Raw genomic sequence first — 23,574 nt, 5'->3', positions numbered from 1 at the left:
TAGTTTTACACGCGGCTTCAGGCCATGCTGATTTTACACTGCGAATGGTTGAACAACTCGACTACACCGAAACGGGAAAAGGAAAACAATCGCATAACCTACTATTTTTAACATTTCTTTTACAGCCGTTGCGTGGTTGAACGATTCGTAATCCGGCTGACAGATGTGTCCATTGCACGGCCTAGCTATTTACATTCTGTTTCGACAAAAGACCAAATAAAATCTAACGGATGGAAAAAGAGCTGCGTCGTGAGCGTGCGTACGTTATGCAGTGAACCCGTTATTCGCGACACACATGCCGTTCCGCTGATCATGTATATGCCGCGCTGACGAAAGTACCTTTCAAGATACATAAACGAACGATACATATTCTGCCAACAGAGCACTCGTCAGATGCTCAACAGGACGGTAGCGGGAAAAGATCGCGTGACATGAAGCACGCACGGCTATTTATGCGATCTCGAAGACGCACGGCATGAACACCCGAAATAGGTAAAAGAATATGGCTTCGTAGCAATGTGTACTCCTGACATCAATAGAAAACCAACCAAGTTGAAGCTGTATAACAATGTTTGCTCTGTAAACTTTCACCCAAATTAGGTGCATGAGTATTTTTTGTGGAATTATAATATTATCACCCCTTTTTTGTGAATCTGTTTTTAGTCTTAAATATACCGATGATTAAGAAAAAGGACGGAGGCGCTTCTAGTCCCGTGTCATTACTAAATCTAAGCGAATAAATGCAACCCTCTCGACTTTCAAGAGTCAAATTTTCTTGATCACATTCGGCCGATTCCAAAGATCTCTACCCCTCGAAACTTCTTTCCACTGAAAAATAATAACATATACAACATCTATATCAATCTAATATACAACAATCCTGGATCAAGCACGTATAAAATTCGGCCGTCCTTTCAACGTTACGCGACCCATGAAAACCGGCATTTAATAGTCCACGACCCACTAGCCGTTGAAAATTGTTTACCAAAGACCTTCTCTTCCTTCCCACAGCGGTACGAATGGAGGAAAGCAATGTTCATATTAATTACACGAACCGATAGTTACAACTAATACGATATGACACCGATAAAAGATGGCATGCATGGCAAATCTGTTGTAGCTTCGGCTTGCATTACTAAGACGTGACGGATACTAGTATACCAGCTGTGCGTAATAGTTACGCAAAACAGATAATACTGTTGCCAAGCTTCCTACACAAAGTTGTCATCTGAATGGCCAGTGACTAATTTGGTATCAAGCCACAGACTGAGCTTCTTTTGTCGAGTTTGTTATTAAGAACTGTGCAAGCGACAATCTTCAGCATTAATAAACGGTGAATATGAGGTAGTTCGTTTGTTTCGGGGACTACGGATGGCTTAGGCGCTGCCGGGCCCCATTTTCTTCCCATTCTATAGCAATCAATGTACATCCGAATCGCTGCGACCTTCTTCTAACAGCTCTGCTTATTAGGGCCTGTACTACATCTGAGCTTTTAAATGACTGGCTTTTTCTAAACAGTCTATAATTGACTATACTGATAAACAGATGCACAGTTTCGCTGCTACCACACGCAATCGATTGATTCGTTCCTTAGAAAGTGATTTTTTTTTCCCATTTGAAAGTAAACTGTGCAGTTTTTGTTGTCTCTTAGTTCTTCTGTGTTTTTCCCCCTTAGTACTAGCGGCTGTAATCAATAAAACAAGCTTAATATATTAACATTTTAAAGAGCACGAAGCGGTTTCGAATATGACAAAAGCCGTCTGTATTTCAATTTCAAGCCCTGTTGTAAGCCCTTAACCGTACAAGGGGCCTGATACACTGTATTAGATTATGTACTATGCTTTGTAATCTGCCTGGGTTGAGTACAAATTAAAGTTTCCAATCTACAGTAAACGATTGCCTTTTGGGAACTTAAATCATCAGATAGCGCTAGTAAAATATTTTTATTATTTAGGTAGCTTGCGCTCGGAGTTGATATTATATCTTGTCGGGAGCCCCGAATGTGCGGTTTACGAATTGCCTTAGCAGAAATGGGCTAAAAGATCTATTTTCGCTAAACTCTGAGCGCCAGCAGTAGACATATCAGCTACGAACCTATGTTACAATCACTTTATCAACGTAAGTACACATACCACAACACCAGTGAGACTTCGTCATCTGACGAGTTGGGCTGTATGTTACAGGGAAGACCGACTTGACCACCTAGTACCCCCGTAATTGTCACTCGTGGTTCTGAAAGAAAAAATAGGGTATATATTAGATAAGAAATAGGATGGTACAGGCATCCATGTATCACAAATGCAACAATCTTACGCAACGTTTGATAGTTCTATTTCTGATTATAGGAATATATATATGTCTATGGTAATATCAGCTAACAATCTCAGCAACTTTCGCAGCTCCACATTGCAGCAAACTAGTGACTACCCATCAACTTCTAGATATAACCTAAATGAACGAAGATAAGATAGTGTTTATTATACTATGTCTCATTAGTCGAAAATATCACTGGGCAGGGTCACTGTTCTCTCTGATGCTTAAAAAAAAAAGCACGCAGATCGTGCACCTGCACAAATACTAGGACAGGACATTGAGACAGTAGAAGCAATATTACGATTATCTACTGCTTGTCTTTCCGATTGTTAAATGACAAAGCGAGAGTGACGATGATGGCGACGACGAAGACCGATTACTTGCCTCGTCCAAGACTATCTTTCGCTTATATGACACCTTAGGCGTTGTCGCGCAGTGGTAGTCTCAAGTAGATAGTTTGCAATGCGCTCGAAGTTCCACGCGGAGCACACAACTACGACCCCGTTCCATCCATTTAGTCAATTCCATTAGGACAAATGAAGGACTACTTTCAGATCTCCCCAAATGTCGCTACCATCTCTCTGATTGTATTATCACTGACTGACAGCTGCAACGTATTAGCACAACGTATGTCAGATAATTCATACAACTAAACATATAATCTGACATCGAAAATATCGATTTGTGTTTAATTTATTTAATATTTATTATTACATTGCAACACATACTGCATTGAATGTGATATATTATTTTCCCGGTTGGTGGCTATTCGATCCGTCTAACGGGTCCATAAGTATTCTGTAATTCACACGAAATCAATTATTACCCAATATTTACTAATGCTGGGCAAGAATGATAACGGAATACTAATGAGGTCGGTAACCGAGGGAAAAGGCTAAAAAACGGACTCCGAATAATAATGGCACGCTTTGCGACACAAACATGTAAACCTTCTACTTACGAATCACAACTTACAAGCAACTATAAAAAGTTTCACATTAACGACAATATATTGGATAGGACAAAAAGCCAAAGAATATGTATATCGAACGTTTAGGTAACGCATGAAATAAGGTAAGTTTAATGGAACGAACAAGGACATTAAGCTATCTGTATGCTTTATTCTTTCCGGGGGCCAGCCTATGTACTTGAAGTAAGCGTCCCTCTAAAAAGCGAATTTCAGATCGACCCCTATTACGTGTAAATGTGAGCTTCACTCCCTTGAAAGAAATTCTACATCATTTACTTTATCGCTATCGTTTCTGTTATGTTCCGTACCTACTGTCGTTAGTTGGAACTCATCGCACTGCATTGTATTTTTCGCCTTGACATTCATTCTATCACTACATCCCCTCCCCGCCCTCTCTCTCTCTCTCTCTCTTGCGTAATCGCGTTCTATCTTGCATTTTTTTCTCTCTGGCTGCCTGTTTTGCCCTGCCCTTACAACCCATGGCCAACTAGGTAAGCAGGCTTCGTCTACCCAAAGGAAACCTGTAAAAGTGCTAATGACCTTTTTCAAAAAAGCGGATTCCAGCACTCCGCCTGCCTCATCGCGTTCATGACGCCGGTGACGGTGGAGGACTGCGCCATTGTAAGATTCAAACGCTCAGACTTGCCTTACGGCTCATTCCGGAACGAGCCATCGATTGTGTATTACTCGAATTCCTGTCGCGAACGAGTCGCATCGATGGCGTAGCACCATCGAACGTAGAACGTTTTCAGTATTCTTTACCGTCTTTTGTCCTCAAAACACAAGCGAACAAAACGAATAACTTAAACAAGTTCTATATAGTTGACTATTTCGCAGCATGTTGCTTTTAGTCAGCCGTTGTTGCCAAGGGTTTGGAAATAGTGTCTCGTCTGCTTTCGTGCTAACGATATTTTCTAAGACGCCATAGCTAAAAGCTTAGAAGAGTGCCAGCGTCGCCAGACAGCCACGCTGCATCGATACAAGTATCATCAACAGCAGCAGCAGCAGCACATGCAGACATCTATGTTATATATAGACAGAGTTAAAAGCAAGAATTGATCGACTCTAAAAGCAGAGGCTCTTTTTATCAATGGCGAGAGTCGAGATACAATGTTATTTTGAGTTACCTCTAAACGTAACTTAATTTTTCACGCATATGATCGCCAGGGTTGCGAGCAGCGGGTTATCAGCACAGTTACTGGCGAGCGCCGTTCATAACAAAATAGATTCGATTATAAACACACTTCAAATAAAAGTAAAAAAAAAAAAAAAATTATTACGTCATTGAATGATCAATTAGTTTTAGCTGACAGATAAGCTCGACAATAGCATTTTGACCAGTTGCCCCAGTCGGTCTTATTTGACGGCTACGGATGTCACTAGTTACATTTGAGCCCTTCCTAAATAACCCATCTGGAGATAGAGACCCCATGTTGCGCTCCACGTCACCAAACGTTTAATTCACCCTGTAGCAAAACGTAGGCTTCGCTAAATCTGCGAAGCCTGTAAAGTTACAGAAGGTCTGCGGGCATTTCCTTTGTTCTGCACCTGGCCTACCGTATCGTAGATTTAATGTGTTTGGTTTGTAATATTGCGTGATTTCGGCTTCTACGTGTCTAGATTCACATAAACATGTTTGTATAGATTTATCTATATTTCAAAATGACCAAACCATTAACAACAGGCAAATCAGACATGGGAGGGTACGTTGACTTCCCACAAGTGTATCACTAGCGCCGAATGGCAAATCCAATCTCTTGCATTGACTGCTCAGGTGGTCGTTGTACGACTCGAAGAAAAACCCTTGTACAATGTTTCTACATTGCGTGTTGCATTGTCCCATTCCCATAAAAGACGTCTAAAATTCTCCCTTGTCCGACGTCGACGACAGCAAATTTTAGATGTATTTGCTTATGCAAGAACGATATTCGGGGTTAGGGCGCCCCTACAATGTGGATCCGTGAAGATTGCAAATTCCACGTAAAGTATCTAGTGGAAGACGTACTCCTCCCGTATTACTTTTAAGATGTTCAACGACGATTCCACACATTGTTTACATACTACGCAGCACCTTATATGGCTTCATAATATAGCTTTATAATATAAGATTGTCCAACATAAAAAAAGCCAATAGAATTTTCTCTATATAGGAGCGATATTTATGAGGTCCAACTAACTTTCGTCGAATCGTTCGGTCTAGCAGTCTCAGTTTGAAATCAAAGCATTCAAACCGGCAAATTTTAATTTTCAGCTGAGATGGAAGATTTAATACGAAAGCATTAAATATAGCTTAACTTCAAACCTGTAAGATAACATAGGGTGTCGGACTTTTGTCAAAATTTTTGCATGTAACATTTAGGCGTTTGCTACTACGTTGTATCATACATTGTTGGGACGCTAAATCTTATACTATAGTGGTAAAGATCTATCATTTCGAAAACGCAATTTAGAATAGCATGAATTAAATCACCCACAAATTTTATTGAGTAGGCGCTTGACGTGTGGAAGTAATGACACAGTTTATACAAAGGCACTGCTCTTATATATATCCAAGGATTGATTCAATTATCGGGAAAAGGAAGATGCTGTGTCCAGCCAGAACGATGTCCCAATCCAGTAACTCTGACAAGGCTGTGAATCGTCAGAAATCCTGGTTTGACTGCCCTAAGTAACTAGAGTTTAAGAGGATGAAGAAATATGAAACAGGCGCGCCTTACTTTCAAAGGGGCAACGTCTCTATGTGGACTAAAGGATAGAGATTCTGATTCGAATTGTGGCGATTTATGGACCTACTGCGTTGTTTGCTATAATATAAACAAGCCCTGACAGAGTCCGTAATCGCCGATATATCAGGAAAGTCTCAAAGTAAAAAACTTACACAGAATAAGTGATTCCATCATATTCTTTACCTCTACAATAAAGGTATACCAACGCCCCTTAGTTAAGGACGATAGAAGATACTACACCGTACTATAATTATGCTCCCTGAGACATCGATGGGCTAGTAGTATGCACATCTGGTTACAAAATGCTTTAACCAACATTCAAACTAAACCCACAAGTCCATTAGGAGACACTTTTGTGTTACCGCTAGCTGAGAGACTTGTAAAAGGAGTTCACGAACAAAGTCCGGTTCTTACTCCTAATCCTGAAGATCAGCGAATCACACTTACACCATTATCGACTTCATGAAGGCTAAATAATAGTATGCTTCTAATTTTTTGGTTTCTTCACACATAGCGTGTCTGCAGTTGTACAGCAGTTAGACCTGCTCCTCCCTGAACCGCTACCGTCTCGAGTAGATTTTCATAAATATGCACTCATTGAATCTTTGTAGATTATAATTAGTGCGGCTTTTCGTTCTTTGTTTTCCTTTTTTGATGACACAGTAAAAATTACTAGCCTATGTTGAACGTTCGCTCCTTCCCGCGAGAATTCAGTTTCTCGTTTATTTCTTATTGGCGCCATTGCCACCGAGCTAACCACGGAACGTCTGTACGCTGATATGTGGAGTGCTTCTATATTCGTAGTGATATAGCGAATCGTTAATCAAAGAGATACTTCTATTGCATTTGCTATCGTTATGTTGCTAGACAGGCTACGGTAATCAGTCGCTGCCGCCACCGAAATACGGATCTTGTTGATGTGGTTCGTATTGATGTTGACGTACTTGCTTTTGTCGTTACTACTCGACTAAAAGAGTCGTGATTTCGCGCACCTGGTCGTGGCGCTGCAGTCAGCAGCATCCGTACAGCCCCACGCGGCACCCGCTCGTTTGCTAACAGTCAGAGCGATTTCTATTGCGTCGGGTCACTCCTGCCGTCGCCGCCGCCGCCGCCGCTGCTACTGCCGCCGCCGCCGCCGCCGCTGCCGCCTCTGAGTCTGCTAAGACTTCTGCTGATATTTTGTAAGCATCGACCAGCGTCATAAGAACTTTGGGACGTTAAATAGCAGAGGAAATTTTCGTATGATTTTGATATATTTTCACAAAAAAAACAACTCGTTTCCTTATGTAGTGCTGCAAATCGCTACGACTGAAATGCTCTATAATTAGGACGTTCTGTATTAAATTGCACACACACACACACATTAGACATTATATTATATTAGAACACTAAGGACAGGGATTAAAAAAGCCAGGGGCAAATCCAATTCTCAATCAGTGCAAAATACGAGGACAGGTAAGCAGTTGTGACAAAATATCCTGTCAGCATTTATCAGGTCTTTAAAGATTAACGTTCAGTAGAAAAATCACAACAACAAATACGTGTAGATCAATATGTTGAGTGATGGCATTGTGCAAGTTGCGAGAGAGAGAACGCGGTTCCGGCAGAAATCAATCAATAAAGACTCGTCTGAACTAAACGCACTTACATTAAATAAACCCAAGCTTGTTAGATTTAATGCAAATCGAAAATTTGTGGGCCGTATCTGATCATATTCGCACGCGTGACTGAGGTTATGCTGCATTCAAATTAACGAAACAATGGTATTATTTGGCGTTTGTTATTTTTATTGACCATCTGAAATACACAGGTTCTTGAAAAGGAGCTGCCTTCATTTTTGGCAAGTTGGGGGTTGTTGGGTATTGCCGTTAAGCATTCCGGCAGACGGCTGGCTGACAAGCTGTGTCAGCTCATGGATTCGAACCCGGACTGTCTGTAAAACTAGCATGCAAACACGCTACCACCGATCGATCGGTCACAACGACAAGGTATCTCGGTCAGTCTACGAACAGAGCAGGTTTCTTACTTAATATTAGGAAGGGTATTCTACTTCCAACGACATTGTTTCATTACGGTTGCTAAAGCTCACTGTGACTATGTCGAGTCCAGTGATATACATTTTTCTAATCGTGGATAACACAGGGAGTCTAGAAATTAATATTATAAAGTTACCTATAAGGATTTTCAAGTTATTCAGTTTAGCTCATCTATGCATATCGTTACAAATGATCATTCCGACTCCGTTCCTAAATCTGAATAGAGGAGGAAGAACGATCAATTTGGTTAGTAATACATTGTGGTTCGATATCGTAATCGATTTAAAACTGATATATTATACAGTACTATGATACGCTTTCAACTTTGCGTACAAAGCGGACCAGCGGGACGTTTTCTGCCTTATATTGAGGCTCGTAGATTCACTATTGAGCGGATCTTTTCTGTGGATATTTAACGTGCAGTTAGGTAATCCTCACACTGCGTGACCTGTTGAACTGTTTTACTTTGTGCGCTTGTCAAGGATCAATAGCGAGTCGTAGACACACCCTATTTTGTAGTGGGAGCCAGCCGTTCAACGCAACGCCTAGGGGGCGGTACCGTACACAAGACTTGAAACATGTAAGGTACTCTTTAAAAACACCTTGACAGGAGGAAGGGAACAAGTTACCTGAGGGACGAAAACTTGAACACTACAATACATTTTAGGTAGTATCACATTGAGCACAAAGCGCCGAAGGTTTAGTTATGATTATGCGCATGAAAAATTAATGTATACGTAAAGTTTAATTCTTGCGTACTTACATACATATATATATGTAGTGTACAGAAACGTAGTTTTCAATTCGGACTTCTAGCCCGCGGCGGTTCCTGATGGCTTCCATAATTCCGTATAGCTATTTCTGAGGTAACTGCATTAAGTCAACCCAAGTCTGTCACGGTGAAGCAAGAAATTTCTAAGGAAGATAATTGATAACTCTTCCTATGTATAGGTCTAATTCGCACCATCGTTAGGTTTCTTTATAGATGACGATAACCTCGAAGCCTCACTGCAGGAGACGGGGTACAGGTGTGTATCTTCTAGCCACAATTTCTTGAAAACTGCGAAACCAATATTATCGGAAAAAAAACGTAGTGAGCAAGCAATATACTATACAACCTCATAGGCTCAGCAAGAATTGTACTTGGAGAGTCAGCCACTTGGATTAAACAAGATATATAGATATTCATGTCTTTTTTAGGAGTTTAGCAAAGTCATTTATCGTGCAGGAATTTGTTCAAAAATTAAACAAACTGCAATGTAAGCTGTCATCAATGTATTTATAGCTATTTGTGAAACTACGCCACCCATAGCTTACGCCATCGGCTGGAAAAGCTATTTAAAGTGCATATAGGGTTATGTCTACTTGACATTTAAGCATTGATACATAATATTTCATGATCAGTGTCCTAATTTGAGGACTGCAGTAATTTGGTCCCGTTACGTCTATCAGAGGGTTCATACCATTTGAGAGTATATAGGTAAAAAATAAAGGCACTTTTTTATTAGCAGAAATAGGCCTACAGAACAGGGAAGGACCCAAAAAAGGAAACACCTTCCAGGTATTCCCGAAGGATATTATATATATTAAATTTCGCCAATTACGTTTACTTTAAAATGTCGCTCTTTAAGATGCCTGCGTATACAGTCTAAAATTGTGCTTATCGATTGGCACTTCGTGCCATGTTCACTTAAGACGAACCGAATAAAACCAAAAGGAGGTCCTACCTAGCGTTTCTTTTATGACAAATCGCTTGGCCTAGAAACTCTAATTAGAACTCAGTTGCGGACGATGCACAATAAATCTGGAGCGAACACCCTAATTTAATGCACACATATACGCAGACATGCACATACATAGCTTTTCAACAATGCATGTACCTTAGTTAGCTTCAGCACAGGTTAAAACATGGGGTCTTCACACAGCATAGTTTCGAATTTGCCACTTCCCACGGTACTAAGCGTAACCTTAGGTCAAACAATGCGGTACCAAGCCTGTTTGGCTGATTCGACAGGCTTTGGGAGGAACAACCAATCAGAAGACCTGCAATAGCTTCCGAGTTTAAATTAGGCCGAGAGAAAATTAGGCGCTTATCTTTCAGCTGACGCTGTCTAAAAATCACAGAACCGAAAAGATGTGTAAACATCGTACGATACAACTCTATTAGGCTATAAGTCCCTGTAGCTTTTCAGAGGACTGTGCATTGCTATACGTTATTTCAGTAACTGATCGACAAATCTTTGAAAGTTTAGTTAAAACTGCACCAAATACCTAGCGCGTTCGCCAAATAAATACCGAAGGTAAGGAAATGCGTCTTTACTTTATTTTGAAAGCAATCGATAGGTTGTTTCTTTATTTAGCTTTTATAAATTATGGTAATATTCATGTTTGACTTTTTTTATAACAAAAAGTAGCGTTGTTTTGATGTGGCTAACATTACTTTGACTGAATTTTCCATATGAACCGCTCAAACAGTTTATATATGCGCAAACATCGGGACATTCAAATCTTTTATTAATGTGACAACTGAATCCCCAATGTGTAAGGAAATTACCGAACGGGTCGTGTAAATCTTTTCACATCGCTGCTGGTCATGCTGATGATAATTTTGGATTGGAAAATGTCAGTTTCCTTCTCATGATTTCTTAAGTTTAAAATTTCGCGCGCAGCGAGCAAGCAGAGTAGTATTTCGAACGAAATGGAAGAATTTAATAGTTGACTAAAATAATTGAGCATAATTATTTTTTATAAATTATATTTTATGAATTAAAAAAATTATTATGTAATTATTCATCAGTCTGTAACAATGATTGTTATTAGCTCAGCAATGCTTGCAAAGATTATCCCAGTGTCCGTGGCAGAAAACTAAGCTTGGGCATAAGTGGCTCAGACCATGCAGAGAACGAATTGTCGAAAACGAGTGCTTTAACCTGGCATAGCGAATACGACAACAGCTGTTGTTAGCCTAAAGGCGTTTCGGATAACTGCAGGTTATTGCAGAACCTGAACATAATTAGTCACAGTACCTCACAGAAGCTTTCGTAAACTGAACATTGCCTGCGGCATAAAAAATAACAAGCTGCATGTTCAACGCTTTATTATTACTGCAAGACAAATCGACAATAGTGAACGATGCATTTGCTTTACAAAGGTGTCACTGCCAAATAGGTTTCGCATGATTCAGCTTCTTCAGTAATTATTCGTTTATATTCAAAGACTTTTTTTTTTTCTGATCTGAAAGTAGTAAAATAACAATCGAAACTAATTGCAAGACATATATACTTATGCTCATCGCTAGTATCATGTAGTAGCCGCATATGTATTATATATATTTACTTCCCATTGAAATGATTTTACAGGCCACTCGCATCATGAACGTGACGCTCATCTGCCAAACGTTGAACCTCTAATAACCTTTCCTTTTTGCAGCTAGATATCTATGAAATGGGTAGAAAAACAACTACAACTAGTTCTTCACCGTAAATAACAATGTTGCTTAAAATACAATCCATCTATTCTTCTATTGTTCTTTATATATATTCTTCTCTGCCGCCATATGTACTTGGTTCGATCGCAGTCAGCGACGGACGAATCTATTAAATGCGTAATCCAACAAGAGGAACAAATTTTTACTCTGTATTAAAGGGCAGCCATCCAACGCAGTCTCAGAGATAAGACAGAAAAGCATAGGATTTATTTTTTGAATGTCGAACTATTCAATTTTAGCTGTCTGCAGACAACTAAAACTGAATAGTTATGATTATTATGATATGAAAAATCAATTATTATATATGATAATAAAAATAAAGGTTTTTATGATAATAAAAAAAAAGTCCAACTGAAATAAGAAAGTACAATGGTAAATTCGACATTTAGTAGATCCATGAATTGATCTAAACAGTGGCGAGGTTTAAAAACATTACGTCTATTCTCTCTATAAGGATGGGCTGCTTGCATATGATGTAATTTCCTTTAGTTTTCAAATGATATTAGGTACTGCTTAGGATCCTCTTTTTTTAAGACTAAGATGCGACCGGAACTTCAAAGCGGTAACACAACTCTTCAGTGCATCCCGATCGGCGTATGGATCAGATATTCCGATAAATACAGTACTAATTAATCAGCATTATAAATATTATGCATGAAACTTATTGTCTATCTCAATTACCCGGGTCAGCGACGAGTTGAATATAATAAAAAAAAAAAAAAAAAAAAAGGCAATGAACGTTTCTGGGCCTAGTTATCAATATTGCTGTTTCGGACAAACGGTTTTGTAGGGACAAGTTTTCTTGAAACGCGACGCTGTTAATTGCGTCACTGTGTGCTCCGGGTGAAAATATTGATTTCTCAGATGAGTACGGCCACAACAATGTATAAAGCCAAATTCTGTATACATTGCATGCCACTTCCTTCTTCCGCGCTTTTTACTATTCCTCTTGAAGATACCTGCCGCCTAAAGTGTCAATGGCGGTAGCAGCCATACTGCTTATCGGTCTGCTCTCCACGAAAAAAGTAGTTCTTACTGGGAAGAACGATCACAGTGGGAGGAGAACGGAACTTTTTTTCGGATAGCAGCGCCGCCAACAACAAACGCCAAAGGAGTCGGTCCAGGAGTTCTTATTGAATACTCCTGCTCAGAATAAGCGATACAAAACTCAAGCACAGGCAACTAGACGCTAAAAGGAATTACAGCTATCCAGCTTTCTTCTACCTGTCTGAGTAAACAGACCGTTCGTCCGAGTGATCTCGTTGGGCGCTCCATTCAGCCAGCACAGCCACTGGTATAGCCTAGGAGGCTTTACCGGCTGCTGCAGTTCCCTCTCTCGCAATACAGGATGAAAACCAAGGGAGTCCAAGCCTAGGAGTTCGGATCTCTCGAATCTTTTAGTTCTGCTCTCGGGATCTTTTCCCCTTGAAAAAAGATGCAACTGCCGGGCCCATGGCTACTGGCAGTCACGCTAGGGCCCGCTTCTGCACCTTGCGCTTCTTAATCTCTAGTCAGTGATACATTCATTACTGCCATCAGCATCATAATTGAGCCAGCACGCATCTCAGACTCCGTCGCCATCTGTCACTCAACTGTCGACTCGAAAAAAGCAGCCAAATTAGATTTAGGCGTCTTGCTGCAATGACAATCTCAGCGTGAACGAATAAACTGCACGGAAGTACATGAACACCGGCGACGAATTCAGTAGAGACAAAAACCGGGCAATAAATGCGCTATCTATGAGATAGGACCGAAACGCGAAAATGGCCATACCCAAAAAAACCCCTTGGAAGAGAAAGGCGGTGAGGCGAGCATAATTGCCTCGTAAAAAACAGCAATCGGCTCGCTTATACGATAATCCCTGGCCTGGAAAAACAGTAAAGGCGATTTAATTTTCTAAGTTTTCCGTCAAATAAAGGGTCTAACTAACAGCCAGTATAAACCAACATTTCAAAATCGTTATCATAGGTAACGTGTAAATTCGTTTAAGTTTGTGAACGAGCAGCGCAACTTGTAGATTATAGACAGCCCCGTACGTATGGTGTGAGTCTGAAATCGGGACGTGTATAATATGCCGATTGCTGAAGCATCTAGTTGATTGTACATATGCGTGAAGTACTATAATAGTCAATGAGAGACCAACAACTACCGCCGAGTGCGCTAGCACGCACGTTCAAATTTCAGTGTTGGCAAAGAATATTCACTAGACATCAGTAATCAGGAAAATGAAGGATTAAGTGAATTAGGTGTTACTATTAAGGCTTATAGTTGCTCATATGGTTGTCTAGGTTTGTTTTAGCAATACCGCTCAATAAAGAAAAATCAAGGATTTCCGGAATGTCAACGGAGACTCTTAGTGCTAATTGTAATGCACAGTACAGGTCAAACATGTAATTAGAACGAAGTCCTTTGTTCGTGTTGTTAAGCTTACTATCGAATTCTTCATCCTATTATTTAGTCTCATTAGTCACATCACTGGCCCGGGCGAGCCGTAGTACTGGCCGTCAGAAACTTAAAACCTCCCATGGGACCACACTTGACCCTTTTCAGTGCGGGAGAGAAATCCATTGCCATACACGAGATAAGGATCATCGGTAGCACTTAACAACCAAACCGCTATGAGTAAAGCCCAGCTTTGGCGATTCTTTGACTTAGTCAGACAGACCATTGCTGTCCTCTCAGCTGCCGGAAACTGCCACCGTCCTACTTGTACAAACATCTAACCTCTACTAGTCTCATATTTTTTGAAGACCTCTAGTTGGAGCTAATATTCATGCAATGTACTTCAATGTTAGGCTCAATTTTAGGCAAGATTTTCAATGACTTGCGTATAGCCTCCGCTGCATCTGCACTAGGAGATCGTATCTCTAGAGAATTTCGCAGACTCAGCGTGTCAACTTCAGAATACTCAAATACAGGCTAAATCAATTCTCTGCAGCCGAAAAAGCCTTGGTACATTAAGCATTTATTAAAAGAAAATGCTTCTTTGTTATTTCAAACTTCAGTTCAACTAATAAACAATACTGCGCCCCATTATATATCGTATGACGAAAGTCAGTTAAAAAAAATCTTGACTATAATATTCCTTATAAGAGATAACCTAAAACAGTTAGGTGCAAAAAATCTATCGATTTTTTGAACGTTCGACGTTTTGAACCGGTTTTTGTTGATGGTGACTCATCGTTCAAAAAGCATTCACTGATCATGTGTTCTTACTTTTTGGATGTACGTTTGCGAAGTTTTCGCTCATACGACTTTATTTATTTTTCCATGCCGCATAAACTTGCCTCTGAGCTGAGTAACGACTTTTTGCTACATCAGAGTGCTGTCTCTACAAGACACCTATATAAGTCACCGTCAAAAGCGATTCTTAGCTAAACTAAACCTCCTTGTAACTTAGTGGCCATAAAAAGCCAAATTATAAAGAGTAACTTTATTGTCGTCGCAGTCAATCTTGCTATGAAGGATTGGCGCAAGCTGTTCCAATATGCCAGCTCTTTGAATGTTTCCTCTTTACGAATATAGGCATAGGCTACATTTAGAGACCTTAGGCAAGTCTCAGGGAATAATCAGCTGAGATGCAGCAAAATTTTGCCCGAAACATGGACCAAACAAGTTTTACAGGCTCTGCTAATTTGATCTTTGATAATGATGGCGCAGATACAGCGGCTGTCTTATGTCGTTATTGTTTTAAAACATCTATGTTCACTGAGAGGATCACCATCAATATCTGGAGCAGTGCGGCGAAGTGATTTGAAATAATGCCGGTTTTACGCCGGATGCAATTAGACAAGATAAAAATGCAGCCTAAGCGCTGATATGTTCCGCCGATGGTTTTCTCGAGATGACCTTTGAACTGCTGACTAAAGCCTGTTCGTTAATCTTCACCCGATCCATTGAAGATCGTCTTTCGTACTGCAGATCATGAAGGAATCAACTAATACTCCGGAGTGTAAGAAACTGTCGCACAGAAAGGTTTCAGCCTTTGATCGAATTTATCATGTAATGTTATTGGCTAAAACGCTGGTTTTCAGCATTGAGCCTCGTATACTGCCTCGATGGAAACAACACCTATTTTACTACTGATCATTTGTCGTGAAAAAGCTTTTCCTTCTAATACCCCACAATGCCCAGAATCTTATAATTTACTTGTGAAATCATGGAGTTTCGTATAAAATAGATTGGGACGCTTTCGCAGTATACTCATTTCGACTCGTAGTTCTAATTAAAAAGGCCTTCCATTCTTTCAGTGGACTGCGTTTCGCGTTGGTACATTATAGAGACGACATAATGTCTATATGCTGTAGTTAACATATAAGCTGGTGATACGGAATGGCCAACATAAAAGTGCTTCAAGGGCAACACCGATAGATAAGTTTCAGCATGTTGTCGAAAGTGGCTTGATTTGGTTTTGAGATAATTTTATTATCTGAACCTTTAGTAGTTTAACATAGGGATGCATATGCCATAGCGATGCGAACAATATGAAGCGCTGATCATACAAACAGTGAAATATTACCTTCAGGTATCCTTCTATTCAAAATTTTCTGACGCTTAATTTAATATCGATTTCCGACAAAAATATTACAATTCAAGAAAACCCTATATATATTCTTCAGGCGTACTTAATACCCGGAAGTATCCAGGAGTGTCGGCGTAGGTTGACAACAGAATAATTTATAAATACGTAAAAGGAAATCATAGGCTATCTCATTCTGCAATTGACCGAGCAGTGGTTCAATTGTTTTGCTATTTTTCAACAATATAATATAATATACATTGACCTGCCTTCGAATACGTTATACTAACAGTCATGGCTAACTCGCTACTAAGAAATTACAGCAACGTAAGAAGCTCATCGTAACGAACCCTGATGTATCGTTTTTAAAACTTCGCTCCTTGTTTTGCCCAAAATCGACGCTCTACGTTATTATCAGTTTTCAGGCTGGTTCTGAGAAAAGCCTTTCCGAGGCAAATCGGAATATCTTCAAATATAAGGGGATTGAAGATTCATGGAACAGGCTCAAAAATGATTTGTGGTACATTTAAGTTTCTGTCTTAAAAAGGAGAACACTGATTACTGACTGGGTCGACCTGCTAAGTGTCAACTGTTAGTTTTTTGTTAACTTTTTGTTTTTCTTTAAACTTCTATATTTTTTGAGATTTTGCGGCTTGCTACAAAGTCAACTTTACTTTTCTTGGATTTTTTTTGTCTGTGATCGAACAAAGCTTTAACGAATTCACATTTACTGCTAATGTTTAATACGCCGTTACTAGCAGAAAGTTATTTGTCGATTAATGAGAAAATGTTTCGAAAATGACTACTTAGCGGTTTAGGTTTGGAACTGAAACTGCAGCCGCGATGGCTGATTGTTAGTTTGGATAACCTCGAGAGTGATACTCCTAGCACAAGCAAAAAAAGAACTAGACAGGCTTAGAAACACAACATAAGAAAAATTCTCAGTGCAGACTATATATACGGTAGCATATAGATTAGGTATCTCACGATCGCTGCTTTTTGCACTCAACAAGTGCTATTGTACTTTAGCCTGTGAATGAGCAAGGGCGATAAAGTATTACCTTATATTCTAACTATCTATCAAACATTTTTATAGTAGCCTATAGTAAATAAGCGAGTTCGCGGACTTCCTTGAGGATAGAATATATTTTTAGTATAGGCAATGTGCAATATGTAGCTGCTAAGAAGGCTCTTTGCATAAGAATATTACGACCTGTCGTTACTGAAGGCGTGGTTTCAGTCGCTGAGCGAGTCGGTTTTTTCTTCCTATATTAAACAGAGAAAAATTGAAGAAACGTTAAAAACAGTTTGTTTAGATGCAAAAACAATCACCAACCTGCCTGCCTGAAGCAGCAAAGCCCTAAAGGAAAATAATATGTTTGGCCGTAAATATCGAACAAGCTTCTACGGAAGATAAGTCAGATCTAATTCGTTCACTATTGCCTCTGATTAGCTCGAACAAATCAACATTTGATATATATAGATATATATATATATATGATTATTGAGAAAATTATATTTTATGATTAGGCATATTGACACACCTCATGCGTCGTCAACTCACTCGTCTACCAGTGGAAATGTCAATTTTCTAAAGCTCATTTGTACAGAACTAGACAATCGAGCGGGCTCGAAACACTGCGTCTTTGCTCTAGAAAGGTATAATTTTAAAACTACTAAGGATTGATAAAAATTATCGTAGTATTTTCTGCCTGGTTAAGCAATTTAGCTCACAACATGATTTATGTATTCCTTAGCAGGTGAGTGCAGACGCAATGCTTTTTTTGGGCTACAAAATATTCGTCGCGAAGTTTTTCCTGTAAGCGGCCAGAAAAAACTTCTCCCTTCTGGTCCTAACTCGACATGTTGATATACCCTCAACGGTGCAATTCCGCATAACGAGGTTTATGTACCTAGGTCCGCCACCGGCGGAGGCTTCGCCTGTTTCTTTCGGTGAACGGACAAATATCCATTACGACCGGAGCCGGTGCAGTTTAGGGATGTAGGCAAATGGGTAATAGGTCACTACCATTTGTCAGATTCGCTCCCTGCTGGTACTTATTTCTCAGCTTCATGCGACAACGACATGCGACGACGTCGCATATTGTATTGCGTGTAGTACAGCGTTGGTCGTTTCATCTGCTGATCCATGCGCTTGCTGCTGATACCGCACCGACTCAAATGTGGCCAAAAGAAAAAGAGCTAGAAACAAAGAATGCCTGCATAAAGCCTAGTGACCGGGACTTCCGTTTATTCTCACAATCAAACAAATTTATTTGCTCAATATAGAACAATGACTCTTTTGCAAGGACACGGACAAAGGATGGCGCTATCGGGGGTTACGAGAGCCTTTCATATCTTTCGCACTAACGATACATATCGAGAGGTGTCGTTTGAAAAAGAGTCAAAGAAAGAGGCGGTCTTTTTTAAGAAAAGCAAGACAGAAGCTCAGTGCCGAGAATTACGCGCCTTATGAACGAAAGCCCTGTCCAATGAAAAGTTATTAGTGCTCTACGTGTGGCTTTGAATCGGCTAGACTTATATTTTTTTTTTGATTTACCATTACTTTTTTTTTACAGCTCATACTGATGTTTGATAATAGTACTGCAACGACATTGACGAGCACGCAGAATCATAAGGGGTAAATACGCACATAACAACCTTGCAGATTGAAAGGATCGAGCCGCTTGAGATAGCTGTATAAGCGAAGTTTCGGGCCATCTCGACCGTGACAATTCGTCTGACGGTTGTTCTTGTTAACTATGTTTCTATCAAAAAGAGTTCATTGCGAAAAAAGAATTTGCATGAGCCACTCAGTCCCCGACCAGAATGCGATAGGTCAATGAAATTTCTACGGTTTGGTCCATTGGGTTTAAGGAATTGTAGAGGTTCACGTATCCCACTGCTTTCTTACGTTATGAAAGTCGCTGTCGTAGATATGGGGGTCCATTCATCCCACAGCAGCAGTGTTCGCAGCAATAGCAGCATGCAATAATTGTTCAAGGAGCCCCTTACAACAGACACCAGCATGAATCGACCAAGCAACTAACCTAAAAACCCAAGAAGCTCGAGTCTGCTGCCCCTATGCAAAAAAAAAGCCGAAGCGGCGCGAGAAAAGCCTACAACGAAGACGCTATAGCACCAACAGTATATAACGGGTTGGGTGTTGTCGCGTCCTGCTGCATACCATTTTGACAAAGGCGTCGTGATATCGTTAGGGGCAGTGGCATCGGGTAGCATAAACATGAGCAGGACCATCGACAATTTTGTGTCGTGACAATGTGTTTGTGACAATGAACATCGTTTGTCGTCCGTAAGCCCGCGGCGGCAAAGGTGGCCGTCGTTGTCGCTGATGCCACACTGGCTGACTTACAGACACGTAAGGACCCCATTTCAATAGGTCTACCAGTAACAACAGACAGCCCCATAAATTCTATCTATGGGATACTAACATTACCATTGCCTAGTGCATCTAGTATCATGGTAAAAACAAGGCAAGCGTCTGTCTAACCGACCGCTCATATACCAGCTTAGCATCGACAGCAGCGCAAAGCAACAACAAGTAGAGCAGATAACAGAAGGACACGAGGGACGTGCTTCCCGATCCCGACCCATCAGCGTTGACTGATTGATAAGTACTGTCGTGACAATAATAAATGACAGATAACAGAAACTGAATGGGGAGATATTACCTGTAGAAATGTATAAGATCGCTATTGCCACCTATGTTGTGTTGTTTGTACAGACGAATAGCGGCAACGGCGGTAGCATATCAGTCAGCTAGCCACGAGAACCTCGGTCTCATTGATCCGAACGACTACGCCGGGGCTCACTAATGGGAATTCAATAAATTAGCACCAACACGTTAGAGTGCAATATCCGCTGCATGAAATCGACGCGCTCTCAGCGCTCTACCTGAGAACCTTCTGTACCCGTGTCGGCGTGTATATGTACAGGTAAAAACCTGTACCACCTCAACACTGGCTGGTTATTTAGGCTAGTACAAGTTATGTATCATTGTAAATAATATTTTTCCTAAGCAATTATGAGTGTATCAATAAGCTCTCGAAGTCTAAAAATGTCAAGCAGATCACTACGGCTAGTTATAAAACGGCATCTCAAACAAAAGCTAGCCTAGATGGTAAAGTTCCCTTCAAATGTCTGTACCCGCGCATGTCTATGGGAAAGATGCTTGCGGGAAACTGCCGACATGAGCGATTGAGTAAGTAGCGCGCAGGATGTGTGCGGGCTGGATAGATATAGCGTCCTCAACGATTGACTGCATCGCGCTAGTTACGATGATAAACATGTGTTTAAAATTTAATTGAAATAAAACACGTGTTTAAAAATTGTCGCTAAAATACGGGGGTGGGCCAGTGGTGTATGCTGGGTCCTAGAGAAGTCTTTTCTGGGTTGTTTCCTTGCTATATTCTACTGTGCGCGTTTGGAATAGAGAAACGAGACGTGCGCATGACCGCATTCACGGTGTGCAAAGAGTTTCAGCCTATGCCTCGAGTATATTACAGAAATAGTAAAAATAGAATTTATACCGCAGTAAATTTATCAATCTTATGTATGTCAAAAGGTAACAATAAATATCTTTGTTTGGATCATTGACTTCGCATGCAATCATTTTATAATCTAACAGCGAACTCAGGTTGGCTTTGCAGTACGTTAGTCTATGTGAGTTGTAAGCTGAAAGCCTTGATAGCCAGCGTAGCTGCCTGAACAAACCAGAAACATTCTCGAAATTAAGGATTTTTCACAGTTTTCTGTTGTTACAATGCTAAAACCACATAAGGCGGATTGGCTTTTCCTTTCTATGTTCTACGGTACAGATGGAACATAGGTAATGCTGTTTTATATAAATATTTCTGATCTATCTCTTTTACCTCTCTGTTATATTGTTGTCTCTATGTGCCACTCAAAAGTGCTTTGTCTCTCTCTCTCTCTCTCTCTCTCTCTCCTCCATTAGGCCATTGCAATTTTATCGTACGCAAGGTTCAGGCTTTAAGAATAAATATTCTTGACGAAAAAGCGCCTTTTCAACATCTGTTCTATTGTGCTTCTTACTGAGTTAAAAAAACAACCAAAGGAACCCGCAGTATTTGTGCCATCTACAGTGTGGACCCATACCTATCAGAACCACTTAAGGATAACTTATAACGTTCAATATCTACAGGCTGCACTTCGTTCCAGTCGGCCAATCGAGGTTGATGAAGAGCTGCTTTAAAGCCGATCACCAAACAATTCGTGAATTATTTAGAAAGATGGATTGCAGTCATGTGGCCATCAAAAGGCATCTTGATGTTATAAGATTTACTCATAAAGCTTCAGTTGAGTAAAGACCATAAAGATCCGCGACCATTTATTGTCTCTCAACATTTTACGTGGCACCGAAAAAAGCAGCCAAAATGATCAGTTTTTACCCAGAGTTGGGTTGTGTGACTAGAATTCTTATTCGCACGTCGGTATGAAGCAGAAAAAAGAACACATATTTTCGGAAGATAACTTAATTGAGAATCAGGCTAAATCTTCATCCTAAAAAGATTAGGATTTGTGTTCGGTAGGACTGGAAGGGTGGAAAATGCTTCAAAGAAAAAAGGTTGTTATCGACTAAAATCAGGTTATCGAAGAAAACCTAAGATAAAGACGTCTTTCTTCAAGGCGATGTTAGATCGCACATGGCAAAGATCATTAAAGCCCCTGTGCAGTGATTTAAGTGAAAGTTTTTTTTGTACATATCACATACTCCAACTCTTTTTGACATTAACCTATTTTAAAGCCACCTCGCTGCGTACTTCAGTATAGTTAAGCACAGTCCAGAGTTACCCACCCTTTTTCTCAATACTAAAGTGTGAAGAAAGAATAAAACTCACCAAGAACTGTCTTTACTCGTCCCAAAGATCATATCGTCTTGTGCTCGCAAAGCTTGTGTATGTATTTTTGCGTTTGTTACTTTGGCCCTTCCGCTTCCCAGCGCCTACTCTATATCTGTGGATCTTAGTTTGATTAAAAAATTAATTTTGAAATATACTACACGTAGTCTTCTATAACTTAGAAAATACACATATTCTATAAAAAATTTGTGTAGGACAGGTGTTTAAAATCGAGTTGAAGCCTAAGTTGAATGCTGACTAATCTAAAAGTGCGATCCATTTTGCTGCCGGTTCGTGATAATCCCGGGACATGGGGAAGTCTATGGGTAGGAGTACCTAAGTCCCGACATCAAATCGAGCTCGCAGGTCTATCGCCGCTTTAGCTGACACAGTAGCTGGATACATATAGGATAGGAATATGTGCCTTCAAAGCAATATGACGTCAGTCGAACAGCAGCAAATCTCTGAGCATCCTTTTTCTCTTCAGGTAATATTATAGGCTCGACGTATGATTACCATGTTGCTTCGGTGTTCGTACCTCTGGTGAGTCTGGACGTTCCCCTGATGGTGACGGTTGTAGTACGTAGAAGTGGGTCTACAGGCAACGTTCGGCTTCGTCCTCGGTATTCGATATCATAGGGAATCGAATATCGAGAGGGGTCAAATCGTCCCTGTGGGAATTCAGCTGCGAACTCCGGCTTCAGAGCAAAAAGTAGCGGATTTTTCTGCGCTTAGCTTTGACATCATCGAAAATAACTAGTACAGCTCACCGTTAGCACAATATTATACTGATGCTGGGGGGAAGACAGGCTTACAGGGAGCCAGAGGGGCTCCGCTTGATAACGGCACCCACTAGCACTCGTCGTCGCTTAGTCTTGTACCAATCCAATTATGCATTCACATCCAATGGATATGCGCATAAAAGTGAGAGTTACAAATGAAGAAAGTTGAAAAAGCTATCTTGCTGCTGCTGTAATTTTTCGAAGCATCAGTTTTATAGCACGCTTGTTGAGCGGTCAACCTCAAACGGTGAAAGGATGTTCCTCGTTTGAGCCAGTGTCTCTATGAATGTAATACTTGTATCCTGATTGGTGTAGGCTAAAATGGGCCAGCGTCCCTGAAAACTAATTTTGATATATTAGCGTAAGTTACAACAAATATGCGTTACAAGATACACGTTCAGTTTTTTCATCAAACATCTATTCCATATATGACAAATTCGTTAAGCAGCCGACCTAGTCATAGGAACTGGCCACGACATTCAGTGCCTTACAAATCGAGTACTACAGGCGTCTGACAGTCGTAAGCTTATCCTGACTGGGCGTAGTTTTGAACCCAATTATTTGTACAGTGAAAGGGATGGTTGTACCCCTTTATCCACCCTCGAGAAGGAGATATGGTGTCCCAGCAGAAGATGTGCTAGTCCTTAAAGAAGCCTTACGGGAGGCCATGCTGACAAAAGCTAATTGATACAGGTTGACTTTTTGACGCCTCGCTTGAACTCCGAAATGGTCAACGCCAGCAGAACTTTGTCGTGCTTTATAAATAACACTATGTTATGAAGCAGCAGCAGCCTTCTCAATAGCTACTTATCTTTCGGATTAATCGTCAACATATATTCGCTGCAAATGTAATTTTTTATTC

General features: G+C 40.4%; 1 protein-coding gene across 4 annotated transcripts in view; it reads right to left on the bottom strand.

Moving 5' to 3' along the window:
• Positions 1-23,574, bottom strand: part of LOC111262836 (uncharacterized) — an 85,793-nt gene that overhangs the window by 21,797 nt on the left and 40,422 nt on the right. For all 4 annotated transcript variants that reach the window (XR_002681881.2, XM_022837420.2, XM_022837421.2 and 1 more), the window contains exon 3: positions 2,133-2,232. Coding sequence is in view for 3 of the 4 variants with exons in the window: in XM_022837420.2 (XP_022693155.1) it covers positions 2,133-2,232 (100 nt within the window). In the remaining variant the exon portion in view is untranslated. The remainder of the gene's footprint in view (positions 1-2,132; positions 2,233-23,574) is intronic.

Source organism: Varroa jacobsoni, unplaced genomic scaffold (genome assembly GCF_002532875.2).
Source record: "Varroa jacobsoni isolate VJ856 unplaced genomic scaffold, vjacob_1.0 scaffold_706, whole genome shotgun sequence".
NCBI lineage: Eukaryota > Metazoa > Arthropoda > Arachnida > Mesostigmata > Varroidae > Varroa > Varroa jacobsoni.
This window is presented reverse-complemented; position numbering and strand designations above follow the sequence as displayed.